Raw genomic sequence first — 26,530 nt, 5'->3', positions numbered from 1 at the left:
GGCGCTGACCCCCGCGACGCCGGGGAGGGAGCCCAGGGGGCCGCGCCGCGGGACGGGGGCGGGGAGCGTCACTGCACCACAGCAACCGTCCCTCCTCCCGGGGCGGGGGGGAGAGGCGGCACCCGGGCGCCGCGGCGGGGCTGCTCCGCTACCGCGTCCTGCCGTGCCCTGCCGTGCCGGGCACTGCCGGTGCGGAGCGAGCCCCGCAGTCCCGGGTGCTGCGCCGGGGGCTCCGCCGTGCCCGTCTGCCGGCCGGGGGCAGCGCGCTCCCTGGCCCCCGCAGCGGGCAGGCGCGGCCCGCGACCAGGGGAAACTTGGCTCGAAACTCCCGCCCGCCGAGGCACCAGCAGCTGCACCGGCGCTCCCGGGGCTGCGGGTGCCGGCCGCGCTCGCTGCCCGCCCGGGCCGAGCGGAGAAAGTTTCCCTGCAGGAGGCTGGGCGGAGGCGGGCGGCGCGGCGGGCGCTGCCGCAGTGAGTGCGCCGAGCCCGGGCTGTGCCGGCGGCGGGAGCGCCCGGAGCGTTCGGTCCCGCCGCCCGCAGGGCGATGTGAGGCTCGGGGACAGCGTCGGCTGCCGAAGGCTTTAGGTGTTACATGCGTCCGCTAACCTTCTCCAAAATGGATTTTAGTCAGAGCAATCTGTTCGGATACATAGAAGACCTGCAGGAACTAACTATTATAGAGAGGCCAGTACGCAGGAGCCTGAAGGTATATACCTCAAAAAAGAAGGATGCTTTAAAATCCGTTTTAAATTGTGTCTGTTTTATTTATGCACAGCTAAGTGAGTAGACAGTCTATTTTTTTTTTTTTTTTACGACAGCAGGATACTTAAACATTAAACAGACTTGAATACTACAAAGCAGGGACTTAATATTTCCAGTATAAGAAAATTAAACTGGGAAAAAAATTGACTAATTTAGGTCTTTAGATTGATTTATATGTGATTTGCTTTTACTTTAATAGTGATAATGCCTGACATGGAACTGTACTGCTCTAACGTTGCATCTTTTCCTGGTGAAAGATTTATTTGATTGAATTTGAAATGTTGGCTAGAGATTTCATGGATAAATTCAAGTAACTCATGAAACTGTCCCTGGATATGTGGGGAGGAAGGACTTGTTTTAAGAAGATCAAAATAGTGAAATAATAAGGCACTGGCAACTCATAATCTCTATTTCACGCTTGACAGACACCAGAAGAAATAGAAAGATTGACAGTTGATGAAGAACTCAGTGATATTGAAAGGGCTGTTTATCTACTCAGGTATTTCCTAAAATATTGCTCTGAAACATTGCTGACCATCATGTTTGCATACAACTTTTTTTTTGTCTTTCAGTAGTTTTTTTTACCTTCCACTATGTTAAACATATAGACAAGATAAAAATAGGTACTGTAATTTAAAAAAAGCCACCCTGGAATAGGGTGCCTGTGTACATGTATAAACATTGCTGACTTTTTAATATGGCCTTCACCAGCACAGTTGTACTTAATCATCTTTTTCCCTGCAGTTGATTTTGCAAGATTTCGTGAATATTAACGTTAAAAACACCAATCATTCAGGAAGTTCATATTCCCTCAAACTGCCCACTCGTGGGCAGTTACCACAGGCTGAAAGCAGAGCTGTTCTAGCACCCTATATATGTTTGGACTTTCAGAAGAGAAAACTTGAGAGATTAGTTTTATAGTCCTTAGGAATTACTGTAGAAGACACTGTGTTAATACTTCTCACTGTTCTGGTTTTTCATTTTACCTCCTTCTTCTTGTTGAAGGTATTGATTTGCAGCTACTTGAATAACTTAAATTTTGGTAGTTTAAAATACAGATCTTTCAATTACTGTGTAAGTCATCTTTGAAAGTACAAATGTTCTGAGGGATTTTGAGTTGAATATGCATTTTTAAACAATACCTAGTAATTGAAGAACCAGCTGCAGCTACCTCTCAGTTTGCTTATTCTGCTATGTTAAGTGCTTTTCTGATCTATGCCTGTGCTCAGTGTTTAGAGTTTTGGGGTGCATGGCGTTATTTTTAGGTAAGCATTTTTGTCCACTAATACTACTTTTGATATTGTGTTTTGTTTATATATATATATTTTTCTAATGCTGGAATTTACTAAATAGAGGATTTTAAAACTTGTTGTGCGTTTCTGTAATCAGAGCAGTCTGTTGACTCTGGGGAAATTCAGAGAAAACAGTTTGTATGTTGTGCATATCAATGCATATCAGTTTTGGTTTTTACCTCACAACAATCAGCATAGCTGACTTCTTTTTCTTTCCCCGTGTGGCAGCAAATTTCTTTGCTCTTTTCCCAATTAAAGATCCTGTTTCCAGCAATGTGTGTTAACTAGCTCATTCCCTTGTTAAATGATGAATGTTCCACTTCATATCTTTCCTCTTGACAATTGCTATTCAATCTGGCCTTGACCTTCTCCTGACATCTTTATTTGCTTTCTCTCTACTTGAGCAGCTGTTCTGGGGACATAACATTCTTTTTCTTTTGATGAAGCTTTCATTTTTGCCTCTGCATTGTTCTCATTGCTGAAAGGTAGCTTCAACTCTGCTTGATAGGCATTTTGTAAGGTAATCAGTTGTTTTCCAGGTATGTTAATACAATAATCGAGTGGAAGCTTTTGCTGTTCAATAGTATATTGCCTTCCTGGTACTTAGTGGAGTAAAAACAAACAGTTGAAAAGCTGCCTGTAACACAGTATCTTTTACATAATGTACAAAGGTATGTACTTTTGGTTTGTCAGGAATTTTTTAATCTATTGTAATAGCCTGTTGCTGTTTGACAGTAATGTCAGTCTGGTCTTTTTGTGCCTTATTTTCTCCAGCAGATGCATTATTTGCTGGCCTTCAGGTTGTCCCTTATGTGGGATGCTCCTTGATATTATCCAAAAAGCCACTGCCTTTTCCGAAAATCCAACTATAAAAATAGCCTTGATGAGATCGAAAGGAATTGTTAATGATGACTGTGTTATAGCACATTTGAAAAGGACAATGTTATCTCCATATACATTAAAAATATTCAAGAACAATATTAGAAGGTAAATCTCTTACCTTTAAATATCTACAAATAATATCAAAATACTACTTCCGTCACAGTGTCATTTATATTGTCACTTATGGAAGCCTAATCTGCAAGTTGAGTCAGAATCACAGAATATTCTGAGTTGGAAGCGACCCACAAGAATCATCCAGTTGAGCTCTAATGTGAATGGCTCATACAGCGATCAAACCCACAACCTTGTTGTTATTAGCAGTGTGCTCTAACCGAGTTGAAGATGTTAAATTTACTGAGAATATCTTTAGTGTTGCTTGTACAGTGCATTAGAGCTAACTAAGCTGAATAAAACCTTTGTATGCTACAGCAAACCTAGTGTTTACTAATGTTTTTCTGTTGAAGTTCAGGAAGAGTCCACACACTTTAATGGCTTTCATTCTGAAAGAAAAACCTCAACCACTTTCTTCTCTTTTCCCATCGTTTCACTTTAAAAGCTGCCCCCAGCTTCTCCTCCCCACCCCTGAAATTGAATACTCTGGTTTCCTTATATGCAGAGTTGTTCTGTGTTTACTAGGTACTTGTGTTTTCTAGAGTTCTGCTCCTGCAGTCTTTTACTATTTAAGTCTAAAAAATGGGTTGACATCTGAGTTAGAATAGTTTTCTTTTTTTTTCTAGCGACTGATTCTTGCTTTGCTGTGTATACGGGAAGGCAGAGATTTCCCAGCTGTCACTGTTTCATCAGTTCATTCTTCTTTTTTGACTTCTTGTGCTCTTCACTTCTCATTTGCCAGTAATACTGTGGACTTTGGGGCATGGTCTTTTGCTTCTTGATATTGCAAAGTTAATTGTTTTACTCATCTGGTATTTATTTGTAACCATCTAATGATTATTTTGTATTTCCACAGTGTCTTGTCTGTGTCTAGACATGATGTGTGGTCACAGATTTTGTAAATTTCTGTTCATTGTCTTCTCTTAAATATGACATAATTATATACCTCTGAATGTTTTTAGCTCATGGTAAGTACCTGGACACAATAATCCTGTTTAAGATCTCACTTTCATAGGACATGATTTCATTTTGATTGTTTTTTATTGTTACCTATCACAGTTTGGTTTCACATTCTAAAGTGATAATAGTAATTTTGATAATCCTAACAAGTTTCTCTGTCTCTCTTTAATAGTTATTTGTAGCGGATGACTTTGCTTTCAGTCTTCCCTTTTCTGCTGGTACTGTTTTTCAGATCACTGTGCAATGAAGTAGATTGATAAGATGATCTAGCTAAGGCTGATCGTTTTTAGTGACATTAATTTTCAGCTAAATCAACTCCTTGATTTGCTGCATCATGGGGATGTAGAAACAAGCGAAAGGAGAGGACGTAATAGCTCTCCTGGTGGCTAAAGTCACTTTATTGTGACAGAGTGAACTTCTGCTTTAGATCACTGATGCCTGGAGAACTCAGTTTTAATTAGGTGACATTCTGCAGTTAGACTGAGCAAATCCTAATTAAATAAAAATGTGGTAACAAATTGGACTGTCATCTGTTTTAATCTCAATTAACCTTAATTCTTGTTGAGGAACTAGGCTTCCTTAGACCCAATTGTCAGGGATGTTTATGAACTTCCCATTGAAATCAAATGGATTTAGGTACCTGAAGAGGGAGAGGCACTGGAGTGTCTAATATCGATGTTTTAGAGCTTCAACCTGTGTGTTTGGTGGTTTCTGGAGGGTCTAACAGGAATCACCAGAGGGTTGTATTGTGCCGGTGTTTTGCACACTGCTGGCCCAACAGAACAAGAAGGACAGCAGAATAACTGTGCACCTCAGCCATGTCAGTGTCAAGATTGATGGCTTATCATAAAACCATCAGCAGATTAAGACAGGATGCCAGACTACACTGAAACAATTGAATAGTTTGCATTCCACCTCAAGGCATCATGACCTCTGTCAGGACAGTGGCAATAAGCAACTCAGGGACAGTAATTTTTATTCCTGCTGTGAACTTTTGGCTGTAGTCTTAATTTCCATGTTTTCTGATGTTTGATTCATGTTATTACTTATATTAATTTGTCTAACTGTAGCTCATTGTTTTGGGGTATACGGCCAAAGTTATGTATTCTTTGCCTGATGTGAATCTGGTTTTGGATACAAGGATGCTTACTGGCATGTGCACTGCAATGTGGCTTGTTTTCTGAGGGCTTTCCTGATAGATTTCCCTAGGGCTTTTACATTGTTGTGTTGTATTATTTTGTAGTCAGCTACTTTTTTTTTTTCATTTGTGCCTGTTCAGTGTTAAAGCTTCTAGACCTTGATATGTCTGTCATACTCAAAATAACAGGGCGATAATGAGTTATCAAGGTGGAAGATTGAATTATTCAACCTTTTGGGAACATAGTGTACTTTGGGTTTGGAGAGATCCTATCTATTGGTGTAGAAAATAACACAGCGCCTCTCCAAAATGGTTTTTGAAGACACAATAGATACTCTATCTAGACTGGAAAGTGTTCTATGCCTCTAAACTTAGCACAACTTAAAAAAACCCCCAACAACAATAAAAAAGTTGTACTTTATTGTGGCCATGCTTGATTAGCTAGAGTATTCTCAAATTCCAAACATCATTTAATACATTATATGTAGTTAATTGTGAATGTCAAAACCACTACTATTTAAAAGTTTCAGATTTTTATTTTTTTGTCTAGTTTTTAGTCATCATGTTAGTTTTGGAAAATTTCTCTGAAGGTGAAGGCAACTACCCTTTGATTTTAAATGAAAGCTCTCATTTAAATGTAGCTTTAGAAGCTGATTGTCTACACTGTGTAGGTTTTTTTGTATTATATAATCATGAAAAATGGCTACTCCATTCTGATTATACAGCTTCTGGTCCTGATGCATACATGGTGTACTGGAAGATCCAGGTATGATGCTAAGCATATTGGAAAATTATTCTTCCATCTATACTGCCAAGCTGTAAATATTAATGTAAAAAGTATTTCTTCAGTCTTCTTCATCTTTTATTTTGTAAATTGCAACCTAAATTTTATGAAAGTTTAATTCTGATTCACTTAGTTGGACAAATAAACTATTTGCTTGCAATTGACAGTGTTATACAAGTAAGTTAATGTATTTGAAATTGATTCTTTCACCCTAAAGTGAAAGGTGTACCCACAGGCTCCTAAAGTGTTGTAAAGTCACATACTTTTATTTAAATTTGGATTTGTGCAAATACTTCTGTTAATCATATTTGCTGAGTTGAAACTGCAGCTGAGGAACCAGCTGTGAATATACAGAGCAGAGTTAAAACAGTGCTTTAAGAAGCCTCAAAAAAAAAAAAAAAGAGAGGAGAGAGAAAAATCTACATTTCAGTTTTCTTTCTCAGGCCCCAGTCAGTGCAGGAAGATGGCAATGCCACTCCTCTCCCTTTTCTAGTGATTGTGCTTTGTTTGCACTTGTGCCTGCACAGCGCATTGGGGAATTTATCTGAGGCAAACCCTGAAAGTGATGGTTAGTTTTAAAACAGATTGATTGCGTGATCCAGGACTTTGTGCACTTCAAAAAAGACCAGTGCCAGCACAAAGGAATTGGATAGCATCATAGGAACAATGCTCATGAGTGGGTGAAATGTCTTTGAGACTTAGCACTTAATTTGACTGGCTTATGGTATTTATGAAGCTACGGTTTCCTGGTGTCTAGTTTCACAGTCAAACTCTTGTCCTTTCTTTATGTGACTGCATGTTCCTGATAAGTTTTGTGTACCGGCACTAGTGTTGTTGCAGCCACGGTCTCGGTCAGATTAGGGATTTGATGCTAATTCTAACATTTTTCAGATGCTTGCTTCCAACAAAATGTGGAACAAAATACAAGCAAGTGCTCACGCTACCATAAGGGGGAGCATGAGCAGAGAAGTCACAGCTGATAGATGGCTCTCCCATCAATAGCAAAGCAGATTTAGTTCTGATTACTCTAATTTTGAATGTATACTTTGAATTTGTGAAGTCAAGTACTGGTTGAAATGACCAGAGTATCAACTGTAGTGTATTTAATGAGCTCTTTGACATTAAATGGACTTTAAGAATCATTAAAGTTGGACGAGACCTCCAAGATCATTGAGTCCAACCTTTAACTGAACACTACCATGTCAACTAAACCATAGCACTAAGTGCCATGTCCAGTTGTTTTTTAAATGCTTCCAGGGTTGGCAACTCCACCACTTCCCTGAGTAGCCTTAACCATCCTTTCAGTGAAGAAATTCTTTCTGATGTCCAACCTGAACCTCCCCTGGCACAGCTTGAGGCCTTTGCCTCTTGTCTTGTTACTAGTTGCCTTGGAGAAGAGGCCAACCCCCACCTGGCTACAACCTCCTTTCAAGTAGTTGTAGAGGGTGATGAGGTTCCCCCTGAGCACCCCTTTCTCCAGGCTAAGCGCCCCCAGTTCCTTCAGCTGCTTCTCACAAGACTTGTGCTCCACACCTTCACCAGCTCTGTTGCACTTCTATGGACATGCTCCAGCACCTCAATGTTTTTCTTGTAGTGAGGGGCCCAGAACTGGACACAGGATTTGAGGTGTGGCCTCACCAGTGCTGAGTACATGGGGATGATCACTGCCCTGGTCCTGCTAGCTACACTTTGCTGATACAGGCCAGGATGCCATTGGCCTTCTTGGCCACTTGGGCATACTGCTGACTCATGTTCAGCTGCTGTCCATGAGCACCCCCAGGTCCTTCTCTGCCAAGCAGCTTTCCACCCACTTGGCCTCAAGCCTGTAGTGCTGCCTGGGGCTGTTGTGACCCCAGTGCAGGACCTGGCACTTCACTTTTTTGAACCTAATACAATTGGCCTCAGTCCATCAATCTGGTCTGTTTAGATGCCTCTGCAGAGCCTTCCTACTCTCCAGCAGATCAACACTCTCAACCAACCTGATGGTGTCTGCAAAATGACTGAGGGTGCACTTGATGCCATCATCTAGATCGTTGATAAAGATATTAAACAGGACTGTCTCTTGAGCCTGGGGACCCCCACACGTGACTGAATGTAGCACCACTGACCACCACTTTCTGGGCCTGGCCATCCAGCCAGTTTTAACCTGGCGAAGAGTGCACCTGTCCAAGCCATGAGCTTCTCTGGGAGAATGATGTGAGAAACAGTGTCAAAGGCTTTGTTGAAGTCCAGGTAGACAACACCCATAGCATACAACACCACTAAGTGGTTCAGCTTGTTGTAAAAGAAGATTAGGTTCTGGAAGTCTGTGTGATAGCTTTGATATGTGCGTTCAGTAGCTCTTCCTTATGCAATGTCAAATTCTTCTCTGGAGATGTCAGTTGTGTTTCAGAGCATCTTTACTCATGACATAATTAGGAGAAGCTAGGTAGCTGTGGGGATGTGTTTTTTGATATTAAACACAGTTGGAAAATCTGTGGGTTTTCTTAACTTCTAAAAATTGTACTGTTGCCCTGGGAAAATCTTATCATCCTCTCCTAGAAATGTTCTACACAGGAATATCCAGCTAAATATTTCCCATGTTTCTTTCTTTTTACATGACTGATCCCATACAGAAATAGCATGTTGCTTAGCAGGAGACTGACTTTCTTCTGTTTTTGTTTAGATGAACACTGGCATTTAATAAATAACAGCTGTATGGTTCATTTTGAGATGGCATATAATTAATGTATAAGTATAATAATTCTCCTTTATATCACCTTCCTTAGAAAGTTACAAGTGTCTGTAAGAACATTTTGTACTTCGAATGAGCTTTTATCCTCATGCTTGCTAAGTATTACTAATTTATGCTTTTATCCTTTGCCTGATTTGGCAAGAGATGATAGTATTGCACTAGTTTATGTCAGGACCTGGAAATGCATCCAGTGGAAACTCCATGAAGGTGTAGCTGGGAAAATGTAATATTTTGTGTTAGAATACATCAGAGGTACAGACTCCTCAAACAGTAGGTCAAGCTGTCCATTTATGGCAAGTCTGAGTACGCTTTCACACTATGATGCCCTGTAAAATAATGACTGTTGTATGCAAGTGGTTGAAGCAGTCTAGCCTATTTTCATAGAATCACAGAATGGTTTGGGTTAGAAGGGATAAAAGATCATCTTATTCCAGACCCTCTGCCATGGGCAGGGACACCTTCCACTAGACCAGTTTGCTCAGGGCCTCATCCAGTCTGGCCGTGAACACTTCCAGGGATGGGGCATCCACAACTTCTCTGGGCACCCTGTTCCAGTGCCTGAGCACCCTCACAGTAAATAATTTCTTCTTAATATCCAATCTAAACCTACTCTCTTTCATTTTGAAGTCATTTCCCCTTTTCCTATCACTACGTGCCCTTGTAAAAAAGTCCCTCTTCAGCTTTCCTGTAGGACCCTGTTAGGTACTGGAAGGCTGCTATAAGCTATCCCTGGAGCCTTCTCTTCTCCAGGCTGAACAATCCTGCTTCTCTCAGCCTTTTGTCATAGGAGAGGTGTTCCATTCTTCAAATTGTCTTTGTGGCCCTCGTCTGTTCTTGCTCCAGCAGGTTAAATGTCCTTTCTCTGTGGAGGAACCCAGAGCTGGACGCAGTACTCCAGGTGAAGTCTTACTAGAGTGGAGTAGAGGAGCAGAGTCACCTCGACCTGCTGGCCACGCTGCTTTTGAATCAGCCCGGGTTATGGTTGACTTTCTGGGCTGTGAGTGCACATTGTTGTCCAGCCTCTCATCCACCAGCACCCCCAAGTCCTTCTCAGCAGGGCTGCTCTTGATCTGTTCATCCCCCAGCCTGGATTGATACCAGGAGTTGCCCTGACACAGGTGCAGCACTTTGCACTTGGTCTTGTTAAATCCTGCGAGGTTCCAGCAACACTCAGCTTGGTGTTGTCAGCAGATTTGCTCAGGGTGCCCTGGATCCCTTTGCCTGTGTCATTAATACAGATACTAAAAAAACCCTGGTACCCGTACTGGTCTCAGACCTCTGGGGGACACCACTCATCACCTGAGCCAACCACCTCTGGATGCAACTATCCAAACAATTCTTTATGCACTGAATATGTGTTTCTTGCAAATTCATTCTGGTGTTTTGAGAACCATGTTGTAGGCATGGGAAGTCCTTCACATGTCATGGTGTAATGCTTCCATGGCTTTGCGCTCTGACTCCATTTGTTGCTGACAAAAAGGAGAAGCTGCAGTTAGTACTGGTCTGGCTATTCTTTCCCTAAAAGCAGTACATTATCATGTCCCAAAAATCTGAATACTCTGAGACTCTTCAGAAGAATGATTCTGAGTGCTGATAAACCACATACTTTTGCATTCAGATCTATTTAAATGCTCTTCTGAATCTCCACAAGGCAGAGCAGATAATACTCCATTTTCACAGAATCAGAATATGCTGAGTTTGAAGGGACCCACAAAGATCGAGTCCAACTCCTAACTCTGCACCCATTCCCAGGAGTTACACCATATGCCCAAGAGTATCATCCAAACGCTTCTTTAACTCTGTCAGGCTTGGTGTTGTGACCACTTTCCCTGGGGAGCCTGTTCCAGTGCCCAACCGCCCTCTGGGTGAAGAACGTTTTTCTAATATACAACTTTGCCCTCCTTTGGACGCTCTCTGATGTCTTAATATCTCACTTACATTGTGGTGCCCGAAACTGCACACAATATTCAAGGTGAAGCTGCCCCAGTGTAGAGCAGAGCGGGACAATTCCCTCCCTTGACCAGCTGGCGATGCTTTGGACAGGACATGGTTGCCCCCCAGGACATGGTTGGCCCTCCTGGCTGCCAGGGCACTGCTGACTCACATTCAGCTTGCCATCAAGCTGGACCCCCAGGTCCCTTTCCACGGCACTGCTTTCCAACATCTCATTCCCCAGCCTGTCCATACATCCAGGGTTGCCCCATCTCAGGTGCAGAATCTGTCAGTTCCCCTTGTTGAACTTCAAATGTTTGATGATTGCCCAGTCCTGTAATTTGTCGAGGTCTCTCTGCAGGGCCCCCTGCTTTCAAGGGCATCAACAGCTCCTCTGAGTTTTGTGTCATCTGCAAACTTGCTTAGTGTCCCTTCCAGTCCTGCACTGAAGTAATTTATGAAGATGTTGAAGAGCACGGGGCTTAAGATGGAGCCCTGCAGAACCCCACTAGTGACAGGTCACCAGTCTGATGTTTCCCCATTCACTGTTACCCTCTGTGCTCCACCCGTGAATCAATTGCTCACCCACCACATGATGTGTTTATCCAGCCCTGTGCTGTATCGGATCATATTGCAGCACTTTGTAAACTTTATGTGAAGAGAAGATGCTTTACTGAGGTGAAATTCTGATTGTGATTTAAGGACTTCAGAATTTAGGACTGCAAGCTTGTATCTGTGCCTCAGAAGATATGCTATGACAAAATAATTTGGAATGAGACAAGAAATAGCTTTGTTGAGATTAAAATTAATCCTGTTCTCTGGGGTAAACTTGTAGAACTGTTCATTTAGCTATTTTTAGAGTTGACTTTAGTAATATTAGTATTTCTGTCCTTTTTTTACCAGCTGGTACTCTAAATGCCAACACTGAGTTACCCTGGAATTTGTCAAGCCTTGGAACCCAAAGCTTATTGTCACAGGAAAAAAAAATAGGATTATTTAATCACTTAAACAGAAATTTTTATGCTGGGGAAAGAAATTGGAAATGTAGACAGTTCTGGATACTAAGCAACTCAAGGAGGTCTTCATTATTCATTGATAAATTCTTGAACTTTGTTAGGGGCACCTTATTTAGTCTTTTAGGGGCAGTTTTTCTATAAGAGAGGTTCTCTTTGCCTCTTGAAGACAAACTGAAAAGGAAATTGAAGTTTCTGTAGTAAGGATTTCTATTGATATAATCTGGCAAAACCTGTATTACAGCTAAGAACCAACTGTTTAAATTCTGCACAATTATAGGACTCTGTACTTGAAAAAGAAGGTCGCTTCAGATTCCAAAACTGAGACCAGAAGTCAAAGGCAGTTATGTCCTCAGGGAAAGATTTTTAAAGGTAGACCAGTGAAACATAAGTGCAGTGACAGGAATTGTATGTAATTGAGTTGTTCTTGAAACCCGTCCTTTGAGAATGAACATGTCACTGGCATTCTTACATCTTGATTCTCCTCCTTCCCCCAATGTATATTTACCTTCCTAGATCAGGTTGTGTATGGGCCTTTCCAGTCTGAAGAGTAACAGTATCCTTTGCAGACTTTGAAAAAAAGGGTTCTCTAACTCTTGTGCCTCAGTCTCTTAAAATTAGTTTTACATGGCTATCACATTCACTGCAGTTTTTGAAGTTGCTCCTCTCTCTGTGAATAGCCTTGCTGCTCTCATGGAGATGCTTTTTGACAAGATGGAATCTTTCCCATTGAATGCTAATTCCCTATAGCCTATCAGATGAACACCCCTATATATGGAAGAAAAATGTCTGTCTGCTTTATAAGTAGTAATTAAACAGAATGAGGTAAGAGACAAAGACCCAGTTGGAAACTTCTGCTAGATTTCCTGGATGCATCTGTCTGAGACATGGTTTATTGCCTCTGCCTGATACTTTTACAAAAGTAGGAAAACGTACCATATGTTTCATACACGTGATTATTTGAATGGACTCTTGATGATGCAGGTATTCTTATTTAAATTCTTCAATTTAGCTTCTTTTGCATTCAAATAAATATTTCTCTTTGCAAAACATTACCCTACAAGGGGTTAATGTTAAGGAATAAAAATACCAGGCTCTGGATATATGTCTCCGTATCTTGGTAGCAGTTGTTTTAGCAGCAGTTTTCTTTAGTCCATGTTACGTGACTGTGGGTTCTGAGAATTTGTACAACTCTCATGTACAGATTAGCTGAGTCATTCCTTGTCGGTTGTATCAATTCAGAGCAGGACCAAGGGGAATTGCTATACTTTATTGAACTCATTAACTATAGTTGGAAATGTCTTGCCCATCTACCCCTTACATACTAATGGGATTTAGGTAACTACCCCTTTCTAGCAGACTGCGGATAGACAGTACTTCTTAGTCATTGCTTAATTCCAAAATTACAATCACTTTGTTTACAGAAACGTGCTACAGTGTGATTTTAGCCCCAGTGTTTCTCTGTAATGCCTACTTTTGTGTTCTTCCACTGTTCTTAAATTTACTCTAGCATAAGAAAGATTCAGGCACTGTGTAAGCAGGGGTAGATGAACTGGCATGAATGGAATTGCATCATTTTGAGTGTGTATGAATCCAAGTCGAGTATAGTAACTAGGGGTTTGTTTTATTGACTTAATCTACTTCAAACAGCCAGGAAGGTGTTTGTAGGACTTCAAACATTTTTTTTTAAACTTACATTTTTTGTAAGATTATATAAATAGAGATGACCAGAATAAGTCAGAAAAATGTATAGTGATGAAGAAAGTCTGAAGCCTCAAAGAGCATAGTCTTCCATGCTTTCTAATGGGCACAAAACTTAATTTATGCATTCTTCTTGTCCTTATCTGTTTTTCAATAATCATCCAGTTTAAGAGAATACTTCTGGCTTTGCAAATAGATCAATACAGATAGTTTTTCCTAAGGCATTTTTCTCATAGGTTTTTAAAATTAAATCTTCTATTTGATTTTTTTTCTTTCCCCAGTGTATCTTAAATCAGAATGATAATTTGTTTTTATTTCTTTTAAATGGCAATGCCCTGTAACTTTGAATAAAATTACAGGAGTTCCCACAGGGTTTTCTGTGACAGTCCGGGTGCGTGAGGAATGGTATAAATGGAAGATCTTGAAGGCCTTGTTTTTTTGGCTTATGGGAGTAGCTTTGTGTCCAAATTGTCAATTATGGTTCTAGTAAGAAGTCTGCATTTCTTGAAGTAAAAACAGTGAATTAATTTGGGTAGCTATCAATTAGCTTCTCCCCCTCTCCCCCACCTCCACCCCATAACTATTGTTGAACAACAAAGAACATTAAGCAGTGGAGCCACCAGTTTATGCTATGATTAAATAAAAGTTACTCAAAGCTGCTTGTGTAACTCCAAAACATTTCTCTTTAACAGGGAGAGCAGGAAAGTTGGATTCAAGGTGGATCAAAGCATTTGATGATGCAACTGATATTAACAGAGCTGCACAGTAACAGCAATGTTGCACTCAATAATACCATTCCATTTTGCTTGCTGTGGTTTATGTTTACAAAATGGGATAGTTTACTGTTCGTCTGTGCTGCATGAGAAGTGCAGCTGACCAGCTTGTGGTCTGACTTTCCGAAGTAGTATATATTCTTCTTTTCTCCTCCCTAGTGAAATTGCTTAGTAACTCCTGTTACCAAGAGTATATTGAAAAGGCTGGACTAGGGACAGGAAGAAAATGCTTTAAACATGATAACTGTGTTTGTGTTGTAAATGGAAATTGATTGTATTGTCTCTGACAGAATAAACATATGTAAAAGAGAAATGTGAAAGGTGTCTGCTTTAATATGCTTATTTACATGGTAATATTATTTACATTGTTGGGCAGGCTTGGAGATAAAAATGCTGTCTTTAAAGGGAGAAACAGAAAAGATGCCATTTTCACTGCTGAAATTGTAACTGAGCTTTTTGAGGGGGAGGATTTATGTCCATATTAAATAGCAAAACATGAGTCACTGCCTCATTGCTGCTTGCACCAAAATTCTTATGTTATAAACAGTTAATCTCTTTTATGTAATTTCATTTCAAAGCTCAGAATTAGGATACCTATTTCTCTGCCATTTTGGGAGCTAGAAGTTAGATTATAGTCTTCAGGGTGAGATTCACCTCTTCAGGGTGAGATTTATTTTTGGTTTTCACAGCTGCATCAAGTGCTACCCATTAAATCAATGGAGAAAAGAATGACCATTTAAAATGAACATGCTTCTTTACTACAGGTTTTAACCACCATGTGGTTACTTGTAACTTCTTTTGAACCTTGCATGCTTCTTGTATTATACACAAAGAAAATACTTGCGCCATGAGTTTGTAATTATTAGGTGCCTACTTACATGGAAAAATCAACTCTAAGGACAGATAAATACACTTATGCTTTAATCACTTAAACATCCTGCCTATTGAAAATGATTTGTTAGAGAGTATATAGACCAAAAAAATTAATATCCAGATCTTTCTGTCTTACATAATTAGTGCCAATTACAAAGGTATTCATAAATACTTTTCAAGTGCCTCATCTTACTTCCTGATTAAATGAAGAAAGTGTTTTTGGTCTTTTTAAATGAACAATCGGAACGTGGCGGCTTTTGGATCTATTGTGTGTAATGCCCCACACCTGTAAGACCCATGAGTTGAAAAAAATTCGAAGTAGATTTTAGTACCTTACTAGGTCATTTGAGATGTTCATGACTCACTTTACCTGCTTTTTGGTGAAGGATGCAAGTATTGGGGTTTCTTTTTTTGATTCTTTTGCTCCCACTTTTTAAGTCCACCATACAAAAGACTGATCTTTTCCCCAAATGCAATTTCTTCCCTTCCATCTTATTTTCCTTTTCTTTGCCCTCATCCCTATGACTGAGGGTTTGCCTTAAGTTCATCATCTTCAGGGCACTACACACTGGATACCAGTTGAGATGGTTTGTATGACATCTGTGAAGACTGTGTTGGCCTATGGTACTTGTATAGAACTTCGGAGTTCTTTATGCACTAGAATAACATTGGTATCTTGAGCCCTGCATGCTGTGTTTAAGGTGAATTCTGCCAGTAGATATCCATTTGCATGAATGCCTCATCCGATACCTAATAAAAGTATTGTTCGTGAAAATAATATGTTGTGTTAATATTCCGCCGTGGGTTTATACTAAAAATTTATTGTCTCACACCTTTCAGTTAATGATATTCTTCTTCGGTTAAAAACCATAGGGAGTAGGAGGGGAAAATGGTGTGCAAATGGTATTGCATCAATTGTTGCCTTTTTCCGTGTAACTTTTTCTTCCCCAGAATGATATTGATACTAACACAGTAAATAGATAAGCCAGATATTTCTGGTGGTTAACACTGAGTATATACTATGAAGGATCTATGCATGAGCACATTTGACATGCATTCAAAGGAAAGAGATATTCTTTTCTTCCAGAGATGATTCTGTACTAATTTTAGTAAACGTGGGTGGAATTACTGGTAAATGCTTTTATTTATTCTTTCCACTGCAGAACGTCAAACTCTTTTTAGGATAATTGTACCATTAGAAGTAAGTTAAAATATGAGTATGCGAGGAAAAAATAGTCTAACAAAAGACTATTTAAGATTATTGTAGTGATTTTGAAGGTAGGGAATGTTATTAGGATTATAATTACTTAAACATAATTGAGTAGTGTCATGGTTTAACCTCAACAAGCAGCTAAGCCCTATGCAGCAGCTTGTTCGTTCCCCTACCAGTGGGATCTGGGAGGGAATAGGAAGGGTAAAGGCAGAAAACTTGTGGGCTGAGATAAAGACAGTTAAATAGGGAAAGCAAAAACCGCAGACACAAGCAAAGAAAAGCAGGGAATTCATTCATGGCTTCTCATGGGCAGGCAGGTATTCAGACATTTTCAGAACAGGGCCCCATCATGTGTAACGGGTGCTTGGCAAGACAAATGCCGTCACTCCAAATGTGCCCTCCTTCCTTCTTTTTGCTCCCAGTGAACATGATATTATATGGTATGGAATGTCCCTTTGGTCAGTTTTGGTCAGCTGTCCTGGCTGTGTCTCCTCCCAACTTCCCATGCAGCCCCAACTGCCTCGTACTGTGTGGCAGTACAAAAAGCAGAAAAAACCTTGGCTCTGTGCAAGCCCTGCTCAGCAATAACAAAAACATATCTGTATTATCAACACTGTGTTCAGCACAAATCCAAGGCACAGTCCCATACTGGTCACTGAAGAAAATTAATTCTAACCAGCCAAAATGAGCACAGGTAGTCAGGAGGATTCTGATGGTATGCTCAGAATGATTTTAACAGGAATGCAAATACAGATTAGTTATCTGTATATGTAACGCTCATTTTTATCTACTGTTTGAAATTATTCTGCCAGAGAGATGGAAATTTGAAAGACTTGTATCATCATTTCAATTTGTTTATTATGTTAATTGTATTATCTATTTTGATTGTCTGTCCACTCCAAGCTATATGGAACAACTCATGTATTTTTGAGAAACATGACTCTGACTCTTTCTTTTCATTTTAATTAAGTAGCTGAGTTTCATCCTGATTCCCAAAGTGAACGTGAATCAAATAAAGCACTTTTTTGTTTGACAGAACATGAATCAGCAACAGCTTGAAATTGAAGCAATTTTTTAGTTACTTACATGTTTACCTCAGAAAGCTGCCTTTGATTGATGGTTACTTCTAATGGATGAGAAAGCAGCACTAGAGTTACCTTTTTGACATTGTAATGCTGATGCATGTAACTGCATCAGTCTGAAGTAGATGTACAATACTGCTTGAAAATATGAATCAAGAGCTTTAAACCCTTGGGTTCAGTCTCTTTACCCTTTTTATATTTATTTTCCATGTGACTTTTCATTTATTCACTGTACTCATACACTGTACTTTCATTCTGTACTCAGAGTTATGTCTGTATGGGTCTTTTACATTTGCATTTTCTTTTGATCCAGAGTGTGTGATTTTGAAAAGGGCTGGTAAACTCGTTTATGAAGTATGTTTTATTTACCATTTGTCTGTGTTTTACTGTTTGATGCAGCAAGTTAGATTTTTTTGTTATGGAATTTATAACCCTATTTTTAAAGTTTGAATTTTTTGAAAGACGGGTAAAAAATTCTACTTGTACTTTAATTCTTAGAAGGTTATGATTATTTCAGGCTTTTACTGTAGTGTTACATTTTCAGATTAATTTTATTCTATCTTGTTTTCAGCAGAGTTACAGAAGCCTAAAAATAAAGTTTCTTCTCTTTATTTGCTCTGGCTAGACAGGTAACAAAGAAAGAGAGGGAAGGAGGGAAGAGTTAAAAGATGGCTGCCTGATGCTTCTTTGACCCCATCACAGTCTTGGACTTAGGCGGGTTTATAGCCCTAATCTAGAATTTCCATAAATTTCATACATGTAAAGTCTTGTATACATAAATGTTATAGTGTATTAGTACGTACAGAAAAAGGCCACTGGCTTCTAGGAAAATTTAAATTAGTTTTTAGGTTGATACCAGTGGTGCCCAGCTAACTGTGATCTTCAAAAGGTTTTCTGACAAAGAAGAAAGTGCCGCATTTACAGTTTAGGAGCCCACTATTGTATTTTAATACATAACATTAGTTATATAAAACAGTTAATATGATACATAGATCTATGTGTGTGTGTGTGTGTGTGTGTAAATGAATAATGTTTTTTAAATTCTTGCACTAGCTTTTTTTTTTTTTAGCATTTCCTGTACAATGCCAGAACTATAAGCAATTTGCTACATGAGATACCTGATTTTAAAAATATGTCCCAAATATTGTGTGTTTGCAGTTTCAAGTACTAGGGCAAGTTTTCAGATAAAAGGTCATTTTGATTCTGGATACTTTTTGTTTGAATTAGCTACATGGTGGAGGATAATCATACTGTACAAACAATTTTGTATAGCACTTATGGTCTGTAAAATCTTGTTTGTAATATATAGATTCAAGACTATGTTAATAATTGTACAACTCACAATTCTCTTTGTCCAACTGAGGCTCTTAAAGGAAGTTATTTTAACAAAATGACAGATCTTTCCATGGGACTGGTTCTATTTATGATATCCTTACTACAATAAATGTCAAATAGATGTTCAGACACTCCTGTTACATAGTTTATGTTTAAAGAAGTATAATTGAAAAGTAAGCATACATAACATGAAATAAAAGGAAAGTTACTGCTTTACACCAGTGTAAAGAAAGGATTGTACTTTTACAGAAAATACCAGATTGTATTTTATCAAAGGAGTATTAACCTTAAAATAAAATGAAAACTGGTCTTAAAATGACACATCAATATTTGTGATTTCAAGACATTTTTCTACTTTCTAGATTTCCCCCTTTTTCTTACTAAAAGCCTTATACTATCCAATCAAAGACAAAAATCAAGAAAAAGCACCCTTGTAAAAGTGTTAACTTTTACTTAGCAAGAGCAGTACCTAGAAAGCAGTGTAATAAATTTTAATTCTGTGTCTACCCACCTGCATAGGAAAGATTGCAATGTAAAAATTTTCACAATAAACTAAAGGAGATTCTCAAAGGAAGTCTTATGGGCCATGCACTTTTATGCTATTGACAGAAATACTTATCTGCATTTCTAGTTTGCCTTGGCAACAGTAGATTGTACATGAGAACAGAAATCCTGGAAGAAAAATTGAAGTTGAATCATTCTGAATAGGGTAAATCCTGTTAGATACTGAGCTTTTATACACATAGGAAATTAAGTCTAGGATTTATGAATCCCAGTCACAGGATAGTTTAGGTGTCAGAGGACCCCTGGAAGGCATTTGGTCCAAAGCCCTGCTTAAAGCAGGACCGACTTCCAAGTCTGATGTAATTTGGTGTTAGATCAGGTTGCTCAAGACATTGTCCATGTGAGTTATGAATGTCTCCAAGGATTCCCACAGCCTCCAGACACCCTTTTTCAAGTTTCAGTGTTCTTCGTGAATTTTGTTTTCCGAATACCCAGTTAGTTACTGAATACTTTATTCATTTTTTTAATCTTACTATTCTAAGACCTCACTCATTGAAGTTGGTAAATTTTTACTTCTGTTTTCAACAAATACAGATTTAGACAAACAGAGAACATTTTAGAATCTTGCACTGAAAATAATGACATTTATGGAGTACTAACACTGTAATCTCCTGCAGCTGTCCATCAGAACTTCTAGGTTTATAAAACTAAGTTACACAAAGCATGGACTTGAGTTGTTGATTCACCAATGGCTATTTAACAAGTCATTTTTGCTGAAGTGGTGTAGTTAACCACAGTGTTAAAGAAAAGTCTGTTCCCAAATGGGGCTTTAGTTAGAGCTTGGGTAAACATTGTACCTCAGTCTTCTTCACAATACTGTATTCTGCACCTGTCATTGAATTTTTCAGGCTAGTGTAAATAAAGGAGAGATGGAAATCTAGCTTCTTTTTTTCAAACTCCTTTGTGGTAATATTGTCTTGGGGAACATTCAGTGACTAATCTTTCTTCATGCTGTAGAAGGAGCTGTAGTCCCTCCATCCATTTCCATTTCCAAATACAAATGTTTCTAATTGAGTACCCAGGGACTTTTTAAATTTTCTTTGTTATTTCGTAGAATCTGTTTTGAAAAATGCTTTAAAAATTAGTCTAAGAAATCTTATTGTCTTCCTTGAGCTTGATGAAAGTTTGCAAAATTGGAAACACCTATCTTGAATGTAATCATAGTATAGTTGTTGTGGGAAGGGACCTCTGGAGATCATGTAGTCCACCTCCCTACTCAAAGTAGTGTCAATTAGAGCAATATATTCAGTCTTGTCCTGAAATCAGGATTTTGAATCCTATGAATGGAGACTATACCACCTGTGTGGGCAACTTATTCCAATATTTGAACACAGACATAGAAGAACTTTTGTTTTTTAAGGTTTAAGTGGAACTTCTATGTATTGAATTTTTTCCCACTGCTTCTTGTCCTGTCACTGGGCACCAATGGGAAGAATCCACCTCTGTCTTCTTTACTGTCTGACATCAGATTTTATGCATATTAAATAAGGCCCCTGAGCTTTCTCTTCTCAAGATTAAAAATCCCTGTTGTCTGAGTTTCTGCTCAGATGTTAGGTACTGTAATCCCTTAATTTTAGTGGCCCTTCAGTGGACTCACTGGTGCCTGTCTGCAAGATTCTTGTGTTGAATAGAGAAGAAGAATCGCCTCCCTTGAGCTGCTGGTGATGCTCTTTTACGTGTAGCTCAGGATGCTGTCAGCTACCTTTGCTGCAAGAACACATTGTTGGCTACTGGTAAGCTTTGTGCCCACTGGGACCTCCAAGTCCTTTCCTGCCAAACTACTTTCCAGTTGGCTGGCCTCCAGCCTCTACTGGTGCACAGGGGTATTCCTCCATGGCTACAGAACTTGCATTTCCTTCTGTTGAACTGTGTGATATCCCTGTTTTGTTTCTCCACCTTGTTGAATCAGCACAGTCATGTGGTCTGTCAACTGCTCCTGGTTTTGTGTCATCCGCATATTAACTGAGGGTGCACTCTGTCCCATCATCCAGGTCATTAATAAAAACATTAAACTATTACCCCCAGTAGACGCATGAGGTAAACCACCTGTGGCTGGCTTCCTTGCAACTCACCACAACCCATTAGGCTCAATAGTTCATTCAGTTTTCAGTCCACATCCCTTTCCATTTCTCTAGGTTGTACTTTATCAGTTTGTTTATGGGGATATAATGGGAGACAATGTCAAAAGCCTTGCTAAAATAAGTTAAATTCCATCATCTCAGCCAGTCATCATGTTGTAGAAGACTGTAAAGTTAGCTGGTCAGGCATGATTTCCCCTTCTCAAATGCAGGCTGACTACTCCCAGGGGTTTTTTTGTCCTTTGTATGTTTGTCAGTGGTTTCTAGGAGGATTTGCTTCAGTCTCAAGGCAGTCCCAAATATCATGTGGACTTCATTTTATGAAGGTTGAAGAAATAGGTAAAACCAAACGCAGGGGCTAGTGGGAGAGGGTTAGTGCTGTGCTTGTGCTCGAGAAGTGTTCAAGGAGTGCTCTTCAATGGGTCTTGCAGTTAGACCAGCTCTGGTACCGCTACCCAGCAGTGAGCAGCTGGTGTTGCAGAGGCAGTAAGTATGAGGACAGAAGTGTTCAGACACGAGAACTTTCCTCCCTGCTTGAGGATTCCCAGCATTGGAAAGTCACTGAGCTCTCCTGTAGGATGAACTCAGAAGATGAGTCTTCGGGTTTTATATTTAAATGATATTATGTATGTGGATTTTGCTAGCACAAAAGAGGTTGAGCTAAATTGCTTCTAAGTATAGGGCTCTGCTGTGTTCTTCTATAGTTAGCACTTCATTATATTGAGCTTACTGTGACTGAAGATTTAGCATTTATTTTAACTTGTTTATTAATACAAAATGTCTACATCTGAGCATTTAGCAATAATTCACTATCATTCTAAAGTCTTCAGTGTTTAAAGCAAATCTATGGTGCAGCTCTTCTGGTAGAAATAGAAGAAAAATCTTCTGCAGTTGGAAAGTTACAGACTGTGTAGGTGTTGAAATGCCTCCTGCTTCATATTCTTAATTGGCAGCAAGCCAGGTACTGAGAATTTCTGGTTTAAAGAATTTCTTTACATTACAATGAATAAAGGCAGCATTTTGGTTGCATTTTTTAGCAGTTAGGATTTCCTCCATCTCGATACAAAATGAATAAAATTTTCAGTTAAATAACTCCATCAAGTTACCTTGAACTTGAGCATGATTACACAAAGGTATGTATTCCTTTCAAGTTTTATCATAAGAAGTTGTGGGCCTCTTCCCATCTGTGACCCTTTTCCACTCTGGGTGCTCTGGATTTCTCGGTTCTGCTTTAAAGCTTCATTGGAATTAGCATGTGATACTCAAGAGAAATTTTCCATGAACATGAAAGACTTCAGAATTCATGGCTTTAAATTAGTTAATAAAATGACTTTGAATAATGCATTTCAATGTTTCAAGTTGTAAGTATATCAGTTATTAATCATTAACTTAAGTTCATTTTCAGTAGTTGACAGAATACTGCCCTTTCACTGAGTTTAGTCATTACTGGGAGAAGTTTTTTATTGAGAGCGCTCATACATGTTTACCAGTAAAGATTAGGGGGATGCTAATATTAAAATCAGTCTGAAAAATCTAAACTCTCATCCATTCTTGCTGGTTTTGAATGGCATTAAAAAGGGCTTTGGTGTAGCTTTGCCCTATCAAAACTGGTCAACATTTACAAACAACAGTTAAACATATAGTGGAGTGTATATAGTTACTAACCAGAAAATTGGTTCCTAATGCTTTTTAAGAAAATCACATCAGCTTAATTTTACGTAAGTAGGTAGTCTTAACAGAGGATTAAACCACGGAAAAAATACTGATGTATTTTCTCTTGGAATACACACTGTATTAAAACACTACAGTGTTGGATTAGCAATTTTGTGTATTCCTAAAGTAAGATAAATACTGAGAGTAAAGATAACCCATATTCAAAAATACAGGAAATGGTGATTGTTTTTATGCTTTGTCAAGCCTTTTTCTCTTCCCCTTGAAATGATATATCTGAAATTTGTCTTGTTTTCAGCCAGGTTTTTTAATTAATATTTTTGTTACTACACTCTGATATTGTGAATTTCAGTGTAATTTTTTTTCCATCTGTGTTGAGCTCCATCCCCAGCTAAAATTTTTGTTTGCTCTTTATTGTTGTAAATGTATAGGCACAATAAAGGTGAAGTGTCTGCTCTTGGAATGATTTCCAGATTTTGCTCAGTGGCTCAGAATGTCGCAGCCTTGGTGACAGCAATGTGTGATAACCTCAGTACAGTGCTCACAACTTTCTGCTCACTTGTTACCCATCTTAGATTTAGAATAAGTCTTCTATTTGCATTCTTATTTATCTAATACTTAAGGTGTATATGATCCAAAAGAAAGCAAAGGCAAAAATACTAGTTCCTCGCATTCATGGTGTGTAGCATTTTTATAGAACAGTTATTACCATTACTAGGTTTTTAGTGGATTTGACCCTAGATTAGTTCAGTTGGTTAGAACGTGATGGTAATAATATCAAGGTTCCAGGTTTGGTCCACGTATGGGCCATTCACTTAAGAGTTGGACATGATGATCCTTGTGGATCCCTTTCATCTCAGAGTATATGTGATTCTTGATTGCTCTGGGAAGTAGGAGTGTTTCATTTTGTCCCAAATTAATTATGTTAGCTGATGTAATCACACGAGCATTTGTAAAGATGTTACTTCGCGTTCAGTTTAGACATAGGAAAAGGTTCTTTGCTGAGAGGGTGGTCAGTCACTGGAACAGGCTCCTCAGGGTGAAGGAGTGGTCACAGCACTCACACAGGTGGTCACAGCACCAAGCCTGTCAGAGTTCAAGGGTCTTGACAGTGCGTTTGGTCATATTATTTACTTTTAGGTAGTCCTGTGAGGTGCAGGGGTCGGAATTGATCCTTATGAGTCTTTTCCAATGTGAGATACTGTATGATTCTAATACATTACTATGTGAGAAATCAGTGGAACTACTTGCAAAGGTGAATCTGAGCATAAACCTGAGCACCTGTAGGACTAAGGCTTGTAATGTGTGTCTGTGGGTAGGAGCCAACATTTACTTACAGTGCTGCTATACACACGAGTGCTAGTCTTTGTGTCAAGTGATAAAGGGAAACAGGCACTGCAGGGGCACTGTCCATCTCATCTATTTAGGCTGAGATAAATTGCTTTTAATTGTCTTATTTTTCTCCATTGATTGATTATAAAGGAAGTTTATCTTAGAGGCAGACATGCACAATCTAAGATGAAGTTAATTCCATCATATATGCTTTAGTCACATACTGTGAGATTACAGACACTTTGTGTTATTCTGTACAAAAATAGAAGGAAAAAAAAAGAGAGACATATCTGCCCTTTCTGGAGGGTAAAGGTTTTGTTGGGGCAGAGGTTTTCCTATGTTACTGCCCATATACAGAGTGATAGTTTGTAATTGGTGAGTTAGGTAATTACACCTGTGTGCAGAACGGAAACCTAAAACATAAGTGAACTGGGGGGAGGTGTGACTCTCCACCTTGCAAAAAGGATTTGAATTCCTGCCATCAAGCCTCTACTTAATCTTCTAGAATGTACTGCCTTCTAATGTGGAAAATTATCTTTGCAAGGATAGTAAAGAATACTGCCTTTCAAAAATTTTTACATTGAAATTGAAGTTTGCTAGATACGATTAAGTTAATATTGATGATACCTAATTGCAGTTTGAAATTATAGAGTGCAAAGAAAAAAATCTTTCTAGAAAGATATTACAGTATTTTGGTTGGAGTATTTTAGTCTCTGTAGATTTTAAACAAAGATTTTACTTTTGTTTCTGGCTTATTATACAAATATATCCTTATTTTTAAAAGCATATTTATATATATTTAACAAAATAGGTCTAAATTGGCCTGCTTGACTGTACCTGTAATTTCATTTGAGCTTCTGAAAGACATGAATGTTGAAGATGATGTAGAGCATTAATGGAATGTGTAAAGATCTTTTCAGCTCTAAATGCTGCAGAAAGGCTTTACACCTTAACCATGAATTCTCTAATATGCTTCAGAGACAGAACAAAACTGGAAGATGATCGTGCAAATCTATCCTGTGACTATTTATGTATCTAGTCCCTTCCAGAGGTCATATGTTTCGCTAAGGGAAAAAAAAAGGAAACGGATGTGTTGATGTTTAGTTTTATTTTTAATTTTGGCGTCCAGACCCTTTCTGTTTCTGATTCTATTCTAGAAGTTTATCCACTTTAGTGATCTTTATTTTCATCTCATGCTTTTTCTCCATTGTTGCCTACCATTTCCTTCCTATCCTACTTTTTTTCTTTTCCTTTTTCAATTGTGGGATACCATTGAGAGAGACAGGATGGGGAGAAAGGTGGAAGATCTGTAACCAAGTTTTTACTTCCTTTAATCACGATTGTCAGTATGCATCATCTGATTATATCTCTGATTGTTTTCCCTACAAAAAGGAAAAAAATGATAGATTTCTGTTAAAATGTTGTACATCATGTGTAGCTTTCATGTATATCTTCTATTTGTCCCCTACCTATGGTTTATCCCTTTTATTGTTATAATACAAAAACTTCCACGAAACCACTGCCTTGATCATCCAGTTTGAAAAGATCTTTTGAAAGTTTTATATTTTTCTTCAAAGCTATACTAAAATTAAAACATTCCATGTAAGGAACTATATATAACAGCTTTTATGGTTGCTGTTTTTTAATGCTGTCTTCTGCAATGTATTTTGTAAAAAAAAATTCCTCTCTTTACTTACATGAAAAACCAGGGTAGGGTAGGTTTGTTCTTGTTGGTTTTTTGGTTTGTTTTTTTTTGTTTGTTTGTTTGTTTGTTTGTTTTTTTTAAATGAAAACTGTGAGTTTTTAATCATGATACAGAGTAATATATTGTGTGTGTTTGTTTTTGTAAGTTCTGGTCAGGATATCCAAGGAACAAGTGTGGTGGCAAATCTTCCAGTCCTGATGCGACAGAATCCTGCTGAAACACTTCGTCGGGTTTTACCAAAAATCAGAGTAAGTTTTGTGAAATGAGGTTTGAATGTGTCTTTTTCTGCAAGTATAAGTATTTTAACAAAGCCAAAAAAAAATCCCACTTTTATTGCAACTCACTCTTCAGGAGTGGTATGTCCAGTAGGTCTTCCACATTAATTCACTGAATTTATGAAGTATTAACAGGTATTATATTTTTTTAAAAAATGTTACAACTGGGAAAAAACCCAGAATTAATACTACTTATGTGTTCTAAAGGTTTAACAATATTTTGACAGATTTTTGAGAATTCTTTTTGGGGACCATCTGGTCATAATGGTTCATTTTGACCTTCTCGATCTCCTTCCATCCAAACATTAAGATTTTCATGC

General features: G+C 38.7%; 1 protein-coding gene across 2 annotated transcripts in view; it reads left to right on the top strand.

Moving 5' to 3' along the window:
* Positions 1-493: 493 nt before the first annotated feature.
* PPP4R4 (protein phosphatase 4 regulatory subunit 4) overlaps positions 494-26,530 on the top strand; it is a 67,448-nt gene continuing 41,411 nt past the window's right edge. For both annotated transcript variants that reach the window (XM_017829837.1, XM_017829836.1), the window contains exons 1-3: positions 494-706; positions 1,188-1,261; positions 26,081-26,183. In XM_017829837.1, the coding sequence (XP_017685326.1) occupies positions 593-706; positions 1,188-1,261; positions 26,081-26,183 (291 nt within the window). In that variant the 5' untranslated portion in view covers positions 494-592. The remainder of the gene's footprint in view (positions 707-1,187; positions 1,262-26,080; positions 26,184-26,530) is intronic.

The sequence above is a fragment of the Lepidothrix coronata genome, unplaced genomic scaffold, assembly GCF_001604755.1.
Source record: "Lepidothrix coronata isolate B3197 unplaced genomic scaffold, Lepidothrix_coronata-1.0 Scaffold169, whole genome shotgun sequence".
In the NCBI taxonomy this organism is placed as follows: Eukaryota; Metazoa; Chordata; class Aves; order Passeriformes; family Pipridae; genus Lepidothrix; species Lepidothrix coronata.
The sequence above is the reverse complement of the archived record's forward strand: the minus strand, read 5'-3'. Positions and strand labels throughout refer to the sequence as shown.